Here is a 19,219-nt window from a genome sequence, read left to right on the forward strand (position 1 = left end):
ATAGATGACATGATGACTTATACTCAACAAAAGTTAAGTCTCATGCCATAGATCTTTTCTTTCTATTAATACATGGTGGCAGGGTGAACCCACTGCAGTCTTGTTTAATTTATATCTGAATCATCTGTCCAGCTAATTGTTTCAAATATGCATTTAACTCTGTTCCAACATCTACAAACCACTGCAGCTAGTAGGCAAGTAAGAAAAATATCCATTTTTTCCATCCCATCTTGAGTTTAAAGGAAGTTTGACAAACAGTTGTGGGGATTTTTTTTTTTTTTGTCCTTGAAATTGACCATTTGTCTTAGTGGCATGAGAAGAAATCCATGCTGGCCTAAACCAGCCATCAGGGGAAAAATATTTTCTAATAGAAATGGGAAGGAACACCGAAGGCACAGCTACAAGTCAGATGAGTTTGGAATTATGAAGATTGTTATTTTCTGTTGTTCCTTGTCACACATATATATCATATTCAGGGACTGTTGTTGCTAGGTTGTAAGAGAGCATTGTCTAGGGCTTTATGGATGGGGAGATATGACCAAGTACCTTTTAGTAGATATTACCTGTCTGGGGGAAAAGTTTGATTCCTGCTTTTTCCCCAGAATAAGAAATATTTTCAAACACTGGCAGTGTGCTTCAATAAAAATGAATTTAAGTGAATTGAGGGCTCTGGTAATTCCAAGTGCAACACATTTGTCCAAGCTGTCTCCTCTTCCATTGGAATCATACCCATTCTGAGTGTGGTTGGTTTCGCTGGGGCAATGCTGCACCTAAAAGGATGAAAGTAGAAATTGTCTCTCTAGGGATTGTGACTGAGATTCAGTTGTGTTGCTTGAGCACTGGCTGTCTGCAAATTCTGGGCAGGCCACTTTGTACACAGGACAGTGTAACGGAATGTGGACAGTGAAGAAGAGGGTCTGTTCTCCCAGAAGGAAGGAGACAAACATTGGTTAATGACCAACAGGGTGTTCAGGCACAGGGTCAGGTACCTGATGCCTCCTGGGTACCAGTCGGTCATGCTAATGGGTGAGCAGAATGGATGGAGACCACCACCCTCACTGAGCTTGCATTCGAGCACTAGCAAGAGTCCTCCATTTCTGTGATCCAAGCTACCCAGTTTTTACATACACCAGGGGAGGATAAGGGTGGTTGTCTTCAGAAAAAAAAATCCAAAAAAAAGATGAAAAAGAAGGATGAAAACAAAGAAAGGAATGCATAAAAGAATAAAGGGAGGGAGAGAAGGAAGGAAGGAAGGAAAGGGAAGGAGGAAGGCAGGGAGGGAGGAAGGAGAACAGAAACTAACTAGAAACTTCGCAAAGGGACCCTTGGCCAGTGCTACATTAACAACAAGAAAAGAATAGCTGGAAAAACCATCCACCTTCCTGACTTGAGTTCTCCACCCACTTTCTCCATGAAGTCTCTGGCCCCAAACATGATCTGTAGAAATCTCCTTGTTTTGCCTAAGGGCACTTGGCCTCCCAGGGAGGTGCTATTTAAGGCAGGAGTTGATTTGTAGTCCTTCCTATTGTTCCTTTCACAAAATAAGAAGTCCCCTAATGTGCCCTGCTTGGGGGAGCCTGAAGAGCCTCCCTGTTAAGTCTTGTAAACACCTTATCCTGCCTGGAAAAGACATTTTCTCCCTGTAACAAAGAGGGTACAAAATGGAATCCTGGCCCTACACTTTTAACAGCACGCGCTCCCCTCGCTGTATTGCTGAGCTTCTGTTTCATGTTATATCTCAACATCTAAATCCTCCAAGAATTATTGTAAAACCTGCTTGTCGCTGAGAGGGAGCTTGTCTCGCTCACTCGGCACCCGTAGCCGGTGATAATGAATGGGTCAGCATAATTACCGTGTTTCCTCGCACAGGCAGCCAGCTGCTCTGCCAGATTGTGAATTTTTCATTTTCTTTATTTCAAAATCCAGGGTGTTCCTATGAAAACTTAATATTTGAACTGTGGCAAGATAGATCTGGAGTCAAAGCCATTCCCGCTCATTTCCTCCCCAGCCCTGGAGCAAGTGTCTCATATCTCATTACTTGTGGGCTTTTATGATATTAGGACTTACCTGCTTTCCCCATTAAAGACCCAGACCCTTCTGCAAATTCAAATGTGCTGGTTGAAACCAGATCCAGGAAACTCAGGTGCTAGGGGCTGGCAAAAGACTTAAGTAAAACTGCATGATTTGTCTTTAACAACAATAAAAATAAAGTTAAAAATAACCTTTATGGTCTTCTCAGATACAAACAAAGATAGAACCATTCTGGCTGGGTTCTGCAATCCTTGAATTTTACCCACGTTGTGAGAGGAAGATGCAGTGGAACCCATAGTTACAGGATGTCTGTGGGATGTTCAAGAACACACACAGAATCCCAGCTAATAACAGCCAGTTGGTCCTTACTATGGGTTCAAGGGTGTTATTCCAGCCCATATAACTCCATGAGGAATTCAGAATGGCTTTTGTGGGAAACGCCGCCCACGCTGTAGGTACGGACACACTCTGTCCATGGGTGTGGGTGTAAATCTTAGCTCTCCAGGGTCAATTTGGGGCCACCCCCTGATCTCCTAAGTAGGACTCCACCGGGGCCTCTTATGCAGTTCTATTTTTCCTTCCAACATTCTTTTCTGCCTTTTTTGCTCCTTCCACAACCCTGATCTGGGTCCATGCGTTAGGGTGCATAGAAATGACTCTGGAGCAATGAGAAGATGGGAGGTGGAGAGCTTCTACCCCCGAAGGTGACAGCAAGAAGGGGCCACCCCTGTCTTCCCAGTTGGATATGGGGTGGAGTCAATTTAACAAGATAGGAACTGCAGCACCCTGCAAGAGGTTAGGGGTTCTGCAGGAGCCTGGAAGAGGAAAGCCTGGGTGTACTGGGTCACCTAAGTTAAAGAGTTTCCTCCACTGCATGGCTTTCGGAACCTTTGCTGCGGCTCTCCTGGGACAGCAGCTTCCCAAACACATTTTATCAGCAAAGCACCCCCTCCACGGGATGGGGTTTGGAACCACTGCCTGCTGCAGAGTGGGGTGGACAACCACAGTCAGTGTGGTGAAGGCATTATGAGGTTCAGAGAAACAAAAGGAGCTTGGAGGCAAAAGTGGTTTGTTTCCTGGCCCCTGGGGCTCCGATGAGTTAGGATTGACATGCAGTGGGAGCAAGGACATCCCAGGTAGAGACAACAGAGTTAATTATCAGACTTAACCCTCCCCGCCCCCCAGATTCCTTACCACATTGCCCTGCTCAGAGAATTATCCCCAAGGGAGGAAATCCCTACCCACACTCTCTCTTTAAGAGTTCCCAGACTTCTCTATTAGTAATTTTGGTGGTTGTGTTTGCTTTTAAAAGCTGCATAGGAGGTTCGGGACCTTGTGACGCGGTGGTAATCTCTCTTAGGGCGTGTGTGGTTTGTACACTTACGACACAGACATGTGCCTGTAGGAATACTTAAAAGTTTTCACAAACAATATAAGTATATAAAGGGAAATGTGGAAAATAAAATGGGATAGGGGAAAAGCTATGAATAAAAACTTAACACTCCTGCAGTTTGGCCCCAGAGATAATTACTATGTGGAAATAGGTGTGTATATGTATATACAAATATGTGCATATGTGCATAAGCACGCAATATATATATTTGTATATATCTGCACACACATATTCATATACACATATACATACACATGCATATACACATGTGTATATTGTGTGCTCACATATATACATAAACACATATACATACGTATATATAGTGGTTGGGAAGGCATTGGACATACCTCTTGCAATCTACCTTTTTTAAAAATTTAAGTTTCTGCAGTGAGCTTTTTTCCTGTTATTAGGAATTCTTTGTAAGTGTTTGTCATGTGTCATAGTGTCCTGGGCGGAGACACGACTGTCTTAACTAGCCCATTCTCTCTGGAGTCCCACCTTGGCCTCTGCGCTGGCTCCAGGCAGGGGGCGGGGTCCCGCTTGGCCTGGCAGGACAAGGGTCCTGGGGAGGTTTCCTCCGCGGCAGGGTGTGCGTCTCATGGCCTCTGCTCTCTCCTCTCGCCCGCAGTGCCCGGCTTCCCGTATCCAGCCGCCACCGCTGCGGCCGCCTACCGAGGGGCGCACCTGCGAGGCCGCGGCCGCACCGTGTACAACACCTTCAGGGCCGCGGCGCCCCCGCCCCCGATCCCGGCCTACGGCGGGTAAGTTGGGGCAGCCTCCCGGGGCGGGCCTCCCTGCACCAGCCCTCCCTCCCCAGAGGCACGGAGCTGTTTGCGAGCGCATGATGGTCTTGACTTCCCCACCAGAACCGCCCCAGCATGCAGCCCGGCGCGCGCCTGCCGTGGAGCACCTTGCAAAGAGTATTGAAAAATGAGTGTAATTTGTCCTGTCATGGTTGGTGCCTTTAAGCATTCTACATGTCACATGTTGTTATGTAAATTCTCTTTGAGACTGAATGCTGGAGAACAGAGAAATGGTTACAGCCAAAGATGTATTTCTGATGATTGCAAACATCTGGTTATTAAGGAGGTTGGACCGCATTCGCCCCTTGAATTCCTCCACGGAGGGACGCGAGGTTTTGCCTACATAAAAATCACTGGGGTGGTCTTGCTCCTCTCCCCAGATATCTTGCGCTTCAAGGTTTATGAACGTTTTGCCTGAGAAGAGAAAATTAGGTGCGGAGTCAAATGCAAACATTCAAGAATTAATGAAATTGGAGTTAAGGTGCGTTTTAGTTGGATTTTTCCAAAGTGGCACTTGCCTGCCTGCCTTCTCTGTGGGGAAAATGCAAATTGGTTTGTTTCCCGTTGCTGGTTTGGTCCTTCTGTGTATAGACGTTGGTATTGCCAAGTGAATAGCAAGGAATGGTGGTGAATGCTCAAAAAAAGAAAATGTGGTACTGATTGGTGGCAATCCTGAAAAGCTGGTCCCTCTGTCCTGTGAGAGATCGAGCTAAAATATCCCTGCAGCCCTCAAGTCAGGAGAGAGGGATACCTCGAGGGTGGTAGCCCTAGGCCAGGGGACATTTGCAAGGTCTAGAGATGTTGTTGGTTGTCACAGCGGGAATGGAGAGGTGCTATGACATCTGTTGAGTGGGGTGGACGGATGCTGCTAACACCCTCCATGCCTTGGACAGCCCCCCACAAGGAAGAGTTATCACGTTCAAAGTCAAACTTGTTGCAGTTGAGAAACGCTGTTTGGTGGTAAATTCAGCTATATCCCAGAGAGTCTGGCATGAGGCTTCCCTAGCCAGTGACTGGCGTTCTCGTCTGTATAAAAAGTATGGCTGCATTTAGGACTGTCTGAAAAGGATTCAGTGCATTTTTTTAGAGCTCTTTTGCATGTAAATCTTTTAGGAAACCTGAATTAGCCCAGATCACTTCTCTGTTACACTGATGACAAAGGCAAACACTTGTTTTTTTTCATTATTTATTCATATCTCACCTATTCTAAGCTAGAACATTCGAAGCATTTCAAAAATAAGTACAATAAAACAAAGAGTACCAAGAAATGAAACTAGGTGAAATCATCAGGAAGGGAAAATAAGTGCGAAGATAGTAAGATAATGTCCATTGAGTGTGTTGTGCAGTCGTTAAAGCTGGGTCAACTCTGAGCTTCTTGGTGGAAAAAACAACAGCAAAACATATTTTTTTTTTCGAAGGAGTAATTGGCTGTAAATTCTCCCTAGCTCCCCGCTCAGAGTATCTGCACATCCTAACCCTTATATAGGATCATGTGCTATAAAGAATTGTTGACAGTAAAATCTTTATCTCTGTCCCTATATAATTGAGCCCATTTTATAGATCCAGAAATGCAGAAATAAAGATTTGTTATTCCCCAGACCACACAATGAGTTATGAAGGAAAAAAACCCCAAGTTACCCTCTGAACTCGTGTAATTACTAAAGCAGGATTTATAAGCTATAAATGCAAAATCGTACTTTTATAACACATCACTTTGCTGAAAATTATTATTTCAGTACACGGTAATTGTAGCTTTTTGGTATATATACCATCAATATCTTACTACTATATTGAACAGGAATAATAAAGTAAAATTATATGGCTTATCCTCACATGAACAATTTGTAAAAATCTCAGACTAGCACACCTGCTGTAAAATTGAAATTTGCTAACTTACAACAAACATGCTCTTTGCTGGGAATAACCACACATAACAAACCAATGCCATGTTCGCCAGGGAGAGACATAGACATTTCCAAATGGTGAAACAACTTTGGCTGGGAATTAATTTTAATATTCCAGAGATATTTATGAGCATTTGGGTCATAATAGTAGATCATACGTCTTTGCTGACAATGTTGTGGCTGGAATTCTAAAACCCTACTTAGAAGTAAGATAGAATTCTCAACAGAGGGTAGCAGGTAGCAGGTAACACGAGTGCGAGAAGGATGGGGGTGGTGGTGCAGGTGTCCATTTCTGCAAGAATCTATAAGAGCAAAGTACGGGCACAAAAAGAAGGACGTTCAGCTGATTGCCTGGTAGTTTCACTGGATTACAAACTGCCTAGAGTGAATTGGCAGTGAATGAAAAAATTTGAACCTAACATCTTAAACAAAGGTTTCCTTTTTCCCTCTGGATTGTTTGGCTTGGACTGCAGGAGATGGCAGGGGGCCAGCTCCTTTTGGAAGGGAAGAGAGCAGGTGATCAGGTGATTGGCTGGAGGAGAGAGGACCCTGACCTTGGGTTGAGTGGAAGCAAGTAGCAAAGAGGTTGAAAACACACTCCTGTTTCCAGGAAGTGACAGGATCAAGATTCAGGTGGTGCAGAAACCGTGGCGATTTCCTGTAGCCTTTTGTCTCCAAAGTTCTTTAAAGAAATATTTCTGGAGAAATATGCACAAAGATGTTTGACTGACATCTTTACTCTAGCCCAGGTCAGCTCAACACCTGTGACCCGCACCTCACACCTATCACGCTTCGTGCACTGTTGTGCCCTAAAGATACAGAGATGCCTTCCAAGCGGTTTCTTCCAGTCTGTGCTGGGGGCAGCATATAAGCTAACAATCTCAATAAACATGATAAGTGACAAGGTGGGGGTTGTACAAGCACCAAGGAATGGTCCTTAGCCCAGCTTGGGTGTTTAGAGAAGGCTTCTCAGAGGAGAAGAAATATGAGAAACACCTAAGTCCAATCATTTCCTAAATTTCCATGTTAAAATCTCATTCTGTGATTCTCCCTCCCACCCAGTGACCCCCATCTTGTGTATGACATCACCCGGCAAACTGCGTTTATTAAGGAAGAATTTATTCATATTTTCCAGTTGTCACTAATTGAAGACATATCTAACTGCCAACCTAAGCCTCTGTTCTTCATGAAGTCTCCAATATGAATCTATGTTGTTACTAAAATATCAACCAAAATATGCATCATTTATCCTAGGTCCCTGTGTGGGCTTCCCTGTTTTTTTCCATCCTGGGAGATTGAAATAAAAGTCCTGTAGGACTCCCATGGCTACCTTTGTGGAACCTTGGGTGAGCCTCGTAGGTATCCAACATCAGGATGGTCACGTGAGAAGAGTCAATAAGGATGCCCTTACAATCATCCATTTCCTTTTATTGACTTGATTTTCCCCTCCACATCTTGATGTTATCTGAAGCCCCTCCAAGCAGCTAAAGAATATAGGTTATGAAGAGGCCCTATTCTCTGTTCTCTCACATACCTAAATGGAAACCTCTTGCGACATTGCTACGTGATCATTTCTCCTGGAGTGGATCACGGAGGGAGCATAGGAACAAGTAGAAAGCCCTCGACTGAGCCAGTGAACTCCCTATTTATTGCCAGCATCCCCTGAATGAGACTGGGGGCTGAGTTAGAATGTAGTGTCTACACAGTCTATGGGACTTTTGAAGTCGTGGAAAGACACAGGCTTTGGGGCAGCTAAGACCTCATTAATCTATCTCATGCCACCCTGAGTAGCTTACTTAACCTCTATAGACACAGTTTTCTTGAGAGTGAAGGATGCTCCTGCTCCCATAGGGTCGATAGGGAGATCCGTGCAAGGTTACAACTCAGAAAGGTCCATCATATGACAGGTGTTCAGTGAACTGTAGCTACTGTTCTTGAGGTTGATGTAATTAATAACTTTTTCTCAGCTGCCCATACTCTTTCCTTTCCCAACATTCCATTTTTCTTGTGGTGAGTACACAGGCAGATCCTGTGTCTCTCCCTTTATGCATAATTTACCTCTTTGCTAGAAGAGGCACCTGCAGTTCACAGACCTCCATTTCCCCCAAGTCACAGAGATGGGTTTGGACAGAGGCACTCTAATTGCTCATGGAATATACAGATTGTAAATAAAATATGAACCAGTGAACAGTCTCAGAAAGAGTGGAACGGATGAGGTTGTCCATATTTCTTCTTGCATTTGATCCTGGAGTCAATTTTGATAGGGAAGCCACAATGTCCAGTCTATCTTCCCAGGACTCAGGTCTGGGAGGAATTACCCATTGGGTCATATCATTCCAGGGAGCTGAGCTGGCAGGCTGATATCTGTGGATCACGATAGCAGGCTGAAGCTTTGGAGATGCACCCGACATACTTGGAACAATATCTGCTACAAAACAGCAACCAAATCCCAATCTCCTCCCAAAAGAACCCATGAGATTGGCATCGCCAAGTTCTTATTCTTAATTATTAAATAGCTACTCATCAAGTGCCTATGATGTGCTATGCATATTGCAAGGAGGGCAGTACAATGGGGCGCTTTAATGGAGCACCATAGGAGATTTAAAAACAAATTATCATTCTAAGCCTAAGCATCCAGCATCAGCTATAGGGTTTTGGTCTTGGTTCTCTGGGTATCTTTGAGCAAGATATTCTGCACTTTCTCCAGTAATTAATTATGGCACCTCTGTGTATAGTTTCCCAGAGTTACCTTGAGAAATATTTTGAGAAGACTCTGTGCTTTTTTGAGTATAGGAAAGATATGATAATATCCCAGGAGAAAACTCCTTCAAGTTGGCCAGTGCAAGAATAGAACCCACAAATAAAGCCTTAGGGGATGTTCTCAGGTTAAGTCCTTAAAAAGACTCTGACAGCAGTCTCCAGGACTCTGTGGATGTATCTTTTTGTATATAAGCCAGCCTTGCTTTCTGGTTTTATTTTCTAAATGTCTAATTCCCAACCTGTATTATCTAATGCTTAGGAACTTTTTCATTTGATAGAAACACTAGGAACTAAAGCCGTCTACCCATTTTCAGAATATGTTCCAGAATGCTCTCTAGCTTTTTTATTTTTTTTTTCTGGTGTGATTTCTTATTCAAATGCTTAGCCAATTTTAAAATGTAACCCAAAATAAAGCCTCTTAATTGAGTGAATTTATAGACAAACACTATAAATCAGTGGTCCCTAAGGCTTTTTTGGGAGAAGTGGGAGTGGGATTTCACAGATGCCTTTGATGATCTGATTAAAAAAGATGTGTTTCCCTTAAAAAAGTTTGTGTGCAAGCGCTCACATACATACACACACAATTCTATACAAATGCAGTGAGTTCATAAACCTATCTGATATCCATTCAAAAGAAGCTCTGTTTGAATGCATTAAAAAGTTTAATTTATTTCCAGTTGGAAGGGGCAGCAGGGTAGAGCAGTTTTAAATAGGCTTTTCTACAAAAATATATTTGTGGCTGGTGTACATTATATTACACAAACAGCTTGTATAGTTTGGAGCATTCTGTACTTTCTTTCCTTTCTTTTAAAAGTAAACTAATTTGCTATAGTGCAATCATTTCCTGCTTGCATTCATCCAAATATTTAACTACTGCTATCACTTTTCTAAGAAAATGAGATGTGCATTTGCATTATGTTCTTGCAAAAAGCATACTGCAGTCCTGAAGTGATTGACAAGCAATACAATTACCTTTGCATAGCTAGACAGACCATCTCTGCATTAAAATAGGGCCGCACCTGTTCAATGCATGATGGCAACTCCCTTCCCTTGTGACCGGGCTGTGGTTAATTGATCTATAGCTGTGTCCTAGATACGGACCCCTGTCCTTCTTTCCCTACATATTTGATATTTTAAGTGCAGGTGTTTGATGAGGCTTTAAAAAGTATTTGGATACATTCTTAGAAACTAGCAAGAGACTTTGTCTTAAGAGCTTTCCTGTATCCTGCTCCTCCTTTGGAATAGGACCTCAGAGGCTGACCTTCAGTTTGTCTCGAATGTAAAGTGAAATAACACTTGGAACGTGGTGTTCCATAGAGCAATGATTCTTTCAGTCATTGGACCAGCAGCATCAGTATCACCTGTTATTTGTTAGAAATGCAAATTCTTAGACACTCCATCCAGATCTGTTGAATCAGAACCTCTGGGCTGAGCATGGGCCAGTTCAACAGGTCCTTCAAGTGATTCTGGTGCACACTGGAGTTTGACCACCACTGCGCCTGCCGTAGTAGTTGAGAGCTGGGGCTGTGGAGCCAGACTACCTGGGCTAGCATCCCGGCTAGGTCGGTACCTAGCCCTCTTCATTTCTGTCTCTACGTGTTTACAGAGGTGGTGATAATATTACCCATCTCACAGGGGCATTGTGGGAATTCAATGGGATAATGAGCACAGAGCGTTTAGATTTGGGACTAACCCACACTCATTTCTCTATACACGTGAGTAGTAGTAGTAGTCATGGTGCTTGTGCTATTACTACTAACTTGGGAGAAAAACACTGCATTTTGGTAAAACTGGCAACCTATTAAGTGGCTTCATTTCACACTACCGATAAGGACAACCATATTCATTCCTCCTGTGTTTTAGAGTTACGGTGAAGGTAGATCACTCGCCCTCCCCTTCATTTCTCTCCAAAACATGCATGCATGTGTTGAAAGAAAGCAATTGCTTCATGAGGTGGTTTATAATAGCAGCTAGAATTCTTCCTTTCTCCTTGAAGGATTCTGAAGACCCTGAAGCTAGAAATTATGCCCTTCCTCCTAGAAGCCAGGCGCCTTCCAGCCACCTGGCCTTTCATCGCCTGTCCCCTTTGCCTGGCCTGTGCTTCCTTCCTCTCTACCCTGCTAAGGCTTTGAGATTTCTGTGCTGCTTGCTCAGCCTGGCTGCTATCTGATGCTGGCTGTGCCTCCTTCCATGACACACCCACGGTGCCTGTTCCTCTCTTCCGCGGCACCTCTCCCAGCTGCTATTTTACATTTCCGTGCATGGCTTTGTGGCTGTGCACCCCACTCCCTGTAAACTCCTGCGAGAGCAGGTTTAGTGGGGGTGGAGAGAGGTTGCTTTCCCTGCTCTGCATGCCATGGCATAGGGGTATAGTCAACCTTTCAATCACGGAGAAATAGTACTTGTCAGTCAGTTTGTTGGAGCTCATCAAAATGAGGAAGCTAGATCACAGCTTCTCTTTGGTTCGATGTCTCATGAATGTGGGATGTCAGAGTTTCCAAAATGACTTTTCCACTGCCCACGGTGGGAGGGCAGAGCAGAGCAGAGCAGCTAGGTTACCCTACTGAGCAAGGACTTCCCTTGTCCTGAGCAAGGACAGGGCAAGCATTGGGCCCTGTCCTTTTCTCACTTCTGGGTGTTGCTGGTGCAGGTGGGCTTGGCGTGGAAGCACACCGCTGGCCATGGTGCATAATAACCTGTCCTAGAGAAAGAAGGCAGCAGTTTCCCGGCCCAAGCTCAGCTTCAGCCACATCAGGAAGCTCCACTCCTGGTCCCCACCCCAACCACGTGCCCCTGGAAGACCCCTGCAAAGGCCTGGGCTTGGCTCTTTTTTAACAGTGGAGCAGAAACAGATGAGGTCCTACCCTACAGATATTTAGAAAAAGGCATTGTTTCCCATTTAAATGTATATATTAATATCTGGTGAAAAATATTAATGTTTTGCTTACTCTTGGAACCCTTTCCGCCTGGTCTCTTTCCCTGGTCTTCTAATTCAGGTTCTAGTGTTTGAAGCTCGGTCCTCTCCCTCTCCTCCATTGACAACAGCCATCGACGTTCAGTAACCAAACCACAGACAAGCCTGAGACTTCAGGGTCCCTCCTCCTGACCCATTACTGGTTATCAAATTCTACCTGGAGTTAATTTAAAAAGGGAGTCTGTGTCACCTTGTGCCACCTTCTAAAACCTCATCTTCAAAGTATGGGCTTCATTCACTCAACAGATCATTATTGTACATCTTCTAGGTACAAAGTAACGTGTCGGGCATTGAGACAGAATGTTGGTTAAGCCATTGGGTGCACCTTTCAAGGTGAAATGAGCCACAAATGCAAATACCTTTAGTATGAGGCAGAAATTGAGGAGTGGCCCAGGGTAAGGATCTGAAAAAGTCTTATTGGGGTTCATAAGTGGAGCAACTAACTCAGCTGCAGGTGGACACTGGGTCACAGAGATGGTGACATTTAGTTAGAGCTACAGTGTTAAGGATGTGGCTCATCCCTTTGCAAGGATTGTATTACTATAATCCTCCCTTGAGGTGGGCACTTACTAACCTCTTTTACCATTTTACAAATGAGTAAATGAAACTCAAACATCTCAGTAATTTGTCCGAGGCACCCAGCTGTTGGTTGGGGGGTCTGCAGTTTGACGCAGATGCCTGTGTGTTTCCCATCTAAGTTGGCTCTTGAATGGTCATCTCTCTGCTTTTGGATGGGGGATGTCGGAAGAAAAGGCATTCGCGGCACAAGAAATAGCATGTGTGCAGCCATGACAGCATGAAAAAAAAAAAATGGGGCAGAAGCTGTTTTGATACAACTAAATGATCAGTCCTGTGGTTTGGGGTCCAAACTACGTATTTGTTGCTTGCCTCTGTTTTATCAGATCTGTTCCAAGTCCTGTAGGCAGAGGTTGACCCTGCCTTCCGACCCCAATAGGCACTTTGTGTTGTTTATCTCTTTATGTTGGAAATGTTGAAAGAGAATTCAGAATATAGCTCAGGATGCCGCACACCTCAGTATCTCGGATTAGGGTTTTATGTTGCTTGACAAATGCTCTTGTGAACTGTATACCCATCCTGGATCAAAAATGAGCAGCAGCTGAGAGCTGTGCCTACCAACCTCTTTAGCGTATGAAATCCCTGCCATGTTTTTAAGGATAATGGTACTTGGGGTTTAGTCAACCAACTCCAAAAAAACTCTGAGAAGCACACTACAGTGTTCTCCAGCAAACAAGTGTCACCACCACGTGTGCATGTGTGTGTGTGTGTGTGTGTGTGTGTGTGTGTGTGTGTGTTGTAAAGTACCTTTCCTTGGCTCAATATGCTTCGCTTCTGTGTGGGTTCACTCTGCTACTGAAACCTGCTGGAGTCCTTTGCTAATCAGGATTGTGCTTCTGTTAGAACCCAGCTTCATTCAATGGTGGAGCTCATTAGTCCTTTGCCAGAATCATAAATCATCTAGAAACTTCATGGGAAGACATCTGGGAAGACTGTCAATAACAATTATTATCCTTTGAAAAACACGTGTTTGGAAACACAGATGTTTATATTCAAGATATCCTATGATACAAAAGCGTGTAAAATATACACTCTATCCTCATTAAACTTGTCTTAATGCTTAGAAAATTTACATCAGTTTCCCATGATTCCATAGCTAAGGACTTCTTTTCCCAGTTGTGGTACTCAAGGTATACCAAGAAACTTCTGGAGAAGTCCAGGATCATCCCCCTGCCCTTGGTAGTGTCTTCTTTCTGGGATGCTGACTGTATAGGTGGTGATCAGAGAGCTGCTAGGAGTTGGGCTTGTTCAGTCCTAATGTGGGGCTTTGCTTAGTCTGGATATAATTTATGTGACTGTACACACATGCAAACATACACTGATACACATATATACATTCTCCCACATGCACACACGTTTATACGCATGTGTGATATATACAAGCACAAACACGTACATTCCTCTATACCTGTACACATACACATATGCACACATACATTTGCACACATACACACATATATACATATGAGGCACAAACATACACACTCATATATTAATATATTCTTGCACACACACTTATATACACATGCTCTCACACCCCTGCGGAGATACTCTCCTATATTTACTGTGAGAGTGGCACACAAAATTATCCAATAATACTACAATGTGAAAGAATAGAGATGAAAATTGTCAAAAACGTTTGGGATGCCCAGCTCCCTGAGGCCTTTCAGCTATAACCCATGTTGAAAACGCTACAATCTGTGTCTCTACCCTGACAATCATATCCTTAAACAAATGTTTTGTTGTTTTTCTCAGGGGTGGGGGGAGCTATGTGGTTTGATTGCAAACTCTGACATTTTAAGAAGCTCACGTCTGTAAATCTCAACCTCTTTGCATTTTCAAGTTGTACATTTCCGCAAGCCTTCCCGAGACAGCGGGAAGCTCGGTACCCAGCACACCACCACGTCCTGAGACTGGGCCGATGGCAGACCCCAGCCTAATTTTCTCAGTTTGACCAACTGCTGTTGTCTCCAACCTCCTTAATCAATGTGAAAACTACCCTCGGTTCCTGTGTTTTGGATCTTGTGACCAGACTAACCTCGCCAGTGCAGGGGTTGGTGTGTCTGCATGGGGAAATGCACTAATATGGATGTTTTTCTTTGTGTGTGCACCCTTGCAGTGTTGTTTACCAGGATGGATTTTATGGTGCAGACATTTATGTAAGTATTCATTAACGTGCATGCTGTCCTTGTTTCCTCCCAGGGTCATTCTTTTTACAAGTTTGCTGCTAATTTCTCTTTTGGGTGTGGTCAATTTTCTCTTCCTGGTCTATAGGAAAGGATCCAGTGGTTTGTCTTGCAAGGCTCATGAGCTCTTCGGAGATATCCATGTGCTGCGTAGTTGAGTAGAATTAACTCCTTGATCAAGTTCAGAATAAATGCAATCCCTTCAAAAAAAAAAAAAAATAAAGCTGGCATTTCTCTCATGCCAATTAAAAACCTCACCCCACCCCCAAAAGAAATTGTCTCTGAAGTTCTCAATATGATCTGTGTGTTTTCAGTATAATATTTAGGATAACAACTATAGTTACCAGCTGCAAAGGGTTATATATTTTCATGGCTGATGTTTTCGTAATAAATATTTATTTATCACAACGACCCTAGGAAGACTCTCTCTCTTTCTCTGGACGTGGATGATTTTAGGAAGAAACATCTAGTTAGCTTAACAAGATGTATGTCACTTTGAGCATTAAGCCCTTATCTTCTTTAACCTTTTTATTCCCTCGAGTTCCCCAAAACAATTACCTGATGTAGAATGATCTGCCAAACGGTACCACTTTATTAAACATTTTTATGTTTAGAAAAGAGTAGGATATTTCTCATGATGGGGATCATAATTAAACTTCGCTGTGTCGATCTTAAAGGTTGTTATTCTCCCACGTTCTGATACGAGCATCGGTGTTATGAAAATGATTGGAATAAAAACAGTTTAAAATAAGTGGGCAGTATCAGGAGTATTTTCTAAACCAAATAATTTTTTTGCGTTACAGAAGACCTCCAATATGTCAGTGGAGTCATATTTTTTTGTTTGTTTTAGAGACTAAATAACAAAACTAAAACCATATTTTTGACCAAATTGATACCATTTACTGGAAAATAAGGAAGACACTGGCTATTTAATTTTATTCCTTTTGAATTACAAATCAGTGCAATTTTAAGACATAGTGTCGCTCTCTATCAGTGATGGACTTAGTCGACTTTCGTTATTATTGTATGAAGTACACGTACTACAATCTGTGAGTTAGTACTTTTTTCCATAATAGAATGAGTAAACAACCTACACGTCTTTTATTTACCCAGTGAACAACCAATTTCCCTTTTTTTTTTTTTTGGAGAGCTTAAGCTGCTCCTTCTCACATCCTCTGTATCCAGACTTTCAGATGTTAAATTCTGTGGCAGGCTGGGGCCGGGCAGTTTGAAGCGCACCTGGTCCTTGGGTGCCTGATGAACCCAAACTTGAGTCCATGCCCTCCACCTCCGTGCAGCCTGTGGGTAGATGATGCAAATGGCAGGAACTAGGACTTTAGTTGGCATAACTGAATTTAGGGCTTTTTTTTTTAACATTGACTTTGGAAAGGGAGGGGAGTAGACAAGAAATGAAGACTTAAAAAAAAAAAAAAATCCACCACAAAGAAAACTATCTCCATCAGTACCCACCCAAGGGGAAAAAATGTGGATGTTCCTGAGCCTAGTTAAAAATGAAAATGAAGTATCATAGTTTAGCTATCATTTACTGAGTGTCCACCTCTCTGGGCCTCTGTTTCTTCATTTGTAAAGTGGCCATAACAAATGGAAGCATGAATTTGTGGTCTCCTATGCATATTTCAATTGAGTGTCTTTTCCTAGCCGCATAGAATCTTGTATAGCAGGAAGTAGAAGCTGTCCGAAGGCGGGGGCAGTGGGGATTCCACAAGAAAAGGAAAGAATGGACTAGTTTAAAATAATTAACAGAGTGTGCATCTGTATTGATTGGGGTGTGAGGCTATATCAGAAAACCCATGCAGCAAGGCACAGGGCAAAAAGACAGAGTTAGAAGAAGGGAGTGTGCCAACATCTAGACTACAGTGGAAAGAGATTCTGTTCAGGGAAGAAAGACACCAAAATAATCCTTTTTGCTTTTGGTCTCTTAAGGTGCTTTCATTTATCAGATTCATCTTACTTGGGCCAAGCCCATTGGGCCCAGCCGTGGAGCCCTGAAAGTATTAATATCTGGGTGAGGTTTATATGAAGTGAGTAGGGGAGTCACGCCCCTGACAGCATTTCCTCCGGTCCTCAGTGGCTTGGTATGTAGGCTTAGAAAACTGCCCCTCGCTCACTTTATAGGCCACCAAAAAATTTTTATATCATTTTCCTACTATTTATATTATAATGACAATAAGATTTTTCAGGGGGCAGTTCCACATAAGCAATTACGTGACCAAAACACTTACTGAAATATTAATTTAGAGTTTTGTTTACCCAGCACATGTTTCTGTCCTGTCTCCAACAATATTGCTAGAATCTTGCAGATCTTTCTGAATATTTTTTTCTGTGTCAGGTGACAACTTTGGCGTGTTGCCGCTGGGGTGTGTGTCTGTGTGCGTAGAACAGTAATAAACACCGTTACGCCACCCACCTCAGCAGCAGAACAAGGGCTCATAGATAGTCTTATTTTTTTTTCTGGTTAAGTTATCTTACGGCTATTTCCCATACTCTAGAACCATGGAGCAAGATTCATCCTAGCTAGAAGTACTAATATATTACAGTCTCAAAAGTGCTTTTTTTCCAAGCCACTAGACCTACCTCCCTTGAGGTACTAGTATACTCTGATGAGTGGAAATATCCTCTGTGTTCCATTTTTTTAGAGTTGATGGTTAAAGAGATTCCTAGAAAGTCATGTGAGGTTCTGTTTTATTTGAAGGAAGTTTCTGGTTTACCCCTTCCATCTCATTGAAAATAGTGCACGATACGTAGATTTAAGACAATTCCGAGAGGTCTTGGGTTATGTGTTAGACAAATCAGTCCCCTCTAGTGGGTTTCAACCTCTTTTTTCTGTTTAATTTTATTGGGCAGAATAGTCTGCCCAATAACTTCTAGCTTAGGTTACTTCTGAGGAAGGGAAGGGACTCAGGTTCTTCCTACTCAAATTGTCTACCCTGGCAGGGTGTCACAGCAACTCAACAATGACCATGGCAGCGTCTGCTCCAGAATTGCTGCGCTTTTCTAGATACTCAGCTCTCTCCCTCCCCCATCCTCTGTGCTTCTAGAGCTTTCCATCCCTGCCACCTGATGTTGGAGCCCTCGGGCATTTCTTAGTCCTGCTGGAATATGTGGGATTTGAGAGACCTGATTGATCTCTGCAACTGGCAGGCCACAACCTCCTCTCTAGAATTACCTCCTGTTCAAAGTTTTCAAAGGAGAGAGGAAAAGGTGGAGGGGAGGATGCCCTAGAGTTGCCAAAGGGAGTAGACTTGCTATGAGATGCTGGGAGCCAGACACTAAGGAAAAAACCGGGGCAGCTCGTTCAGGCTGAGGGCAAAGGAAAAGCATCCGTCCTCTTCTGGGGCTGAGCCCTGCCGGGAAACCACGTCTAGTCACAGTGGAGATGTTCAGGCACAGTGTGGACGCTCACTCATCTGAGATGATCGGGGGGTTTCTGAGTCAGAAAGGAAGGTAAGAAAGGTCATTACCAGAGTCCCTGCTACCTGAGGACATAAGACACACACTTTTGTTTAAAAAATAGGAATTTAATTTTCATAACCAGCATCTCAAATCTACAAGTTTACTATTAGTGGTGCACCTTTAAATACATTCCTATTTTTTAGAGACAAGGTCTCACTCTATTGCTCAGGCTAGACTGCAATGGCACCATCATAGCTCACTGCAGCCTCCAGGCTCCCCAGTAGCTGGAACTACAGGTGTGCACCACCACACCCAGCTAAATTTTCTATTTTTTTTTTTTTTTTTTTAATAGAGACAGGGTCTCACGCTTGCTCAGGCTGGTCTCAAACTCTCAACCTCAAGCCATCCTCCCACCTTGGCTTCCCAAAATGCTAGGATTATAGGCATAAGCCACCACACCTGGCCAAATCAATTCATTTTAATGAAAAAGTGGGTCAAGTTGAAGAAAATAAATTAATAATGGTAGAGGGTTGCCTTAGAAGGACTAAGTTCCCTAGACATACAAATCCATCTGTTACACTTAGGGGTGAAACTGTAGATTTCACGAGGCCAGAAAGTAACCAAGGAGCAGGAAATAAGTATTGTTAACTGAACAAGATGTCTGTTAGTTGACCCTTTCAGAGAGAGAGCAAAGAATATGGCATTTGATCAAAAGATAACTATGGGAAATAAAGAGAGGGACAGAAGGAAATTGTAGTAGAATGATAAAAAATAATTCACAAATTATTGGTAGAAACTGGAGTAAGAAAGTGGGGTGTTCTGGACAATGAGAAGAAGGGAAGGGAGGGGAGAGAGAGAGAGAAAAAAATATAAATGTTGACCATATTCCTTTTTATTAGAAATGCCCTAAGCTTCCTAACAGTAGAAGCAAATAATGAGGGCTGCCTCACAAATATGTTCTGAGGTTCCAGTGCGTTTTGCACCATTCCTGAATTCTGTATAACAAGTTTCTGGTTGACACCGCGGCTAAACACAATTATTTCTGAATTCATGTCTCTTTGCCACCCCTATATTTTAAAACAAAGAGGTGTCCTCGTTTCGCCAATGTTTGAGGTCAGGAATGAGAAGTGTCAGTAGCTTCAGGGACATGGAAAGCTGGAAAGTAGGAATTCTCCAAA

General features: G+C 43.1%; 1 protein-coding gene across 7 annotated transcripts in view; it reads left to right on the forward strand.

The window, feature by feature from the left end:
* The window catches only part of RBFOX1 (RNA binding protein, fox-1 homolog (C. elegans) 1), a 1,551,452-nt gene that overhangs the window by 1,493,729 nt on the left and 38,504 nt on the right, over positions 1–19,219 (forward strand). For 4 of the 7 annotated variants that reach the window (XM_012647564.1, XM_012647568.1, XM_012647562.1 and 1 more), the window contains 2 exons: positions 4,053–4,185; positions 14,561–14,600. In XM_012647564.1, coding sequence (XP_012503018.1) covers positions 4,053–4,185; positions 14,561–14,600 — 173 coding nt within the window. The remainder of the gene's footprint in view (positions 1–4,052; positions 4,186–14,560; positions 14,601–19,219) is intronic. The other 3 variants (XM_012647563.1, XM_012647566.1, XM_012647565.1) reach the window with 1 other exon arrangement.

Source organism: Propithecus coquereli, unplaced genomic scaffold, assembly GCF_000956105.1.
Source record: "Propithecus coquereli isolate 6110/MARCELLA unplaced genomic scaffold, Pcoq_1.0 Scaffold27, whole genome shotgun sequence".
In the NCBI taxonomy this organism is placed as follows: Eukaryota; Metazoa; Chordata; class Mammalia; order Primates; family Indriidae; genus Propithecus; species Propithecus coquereli.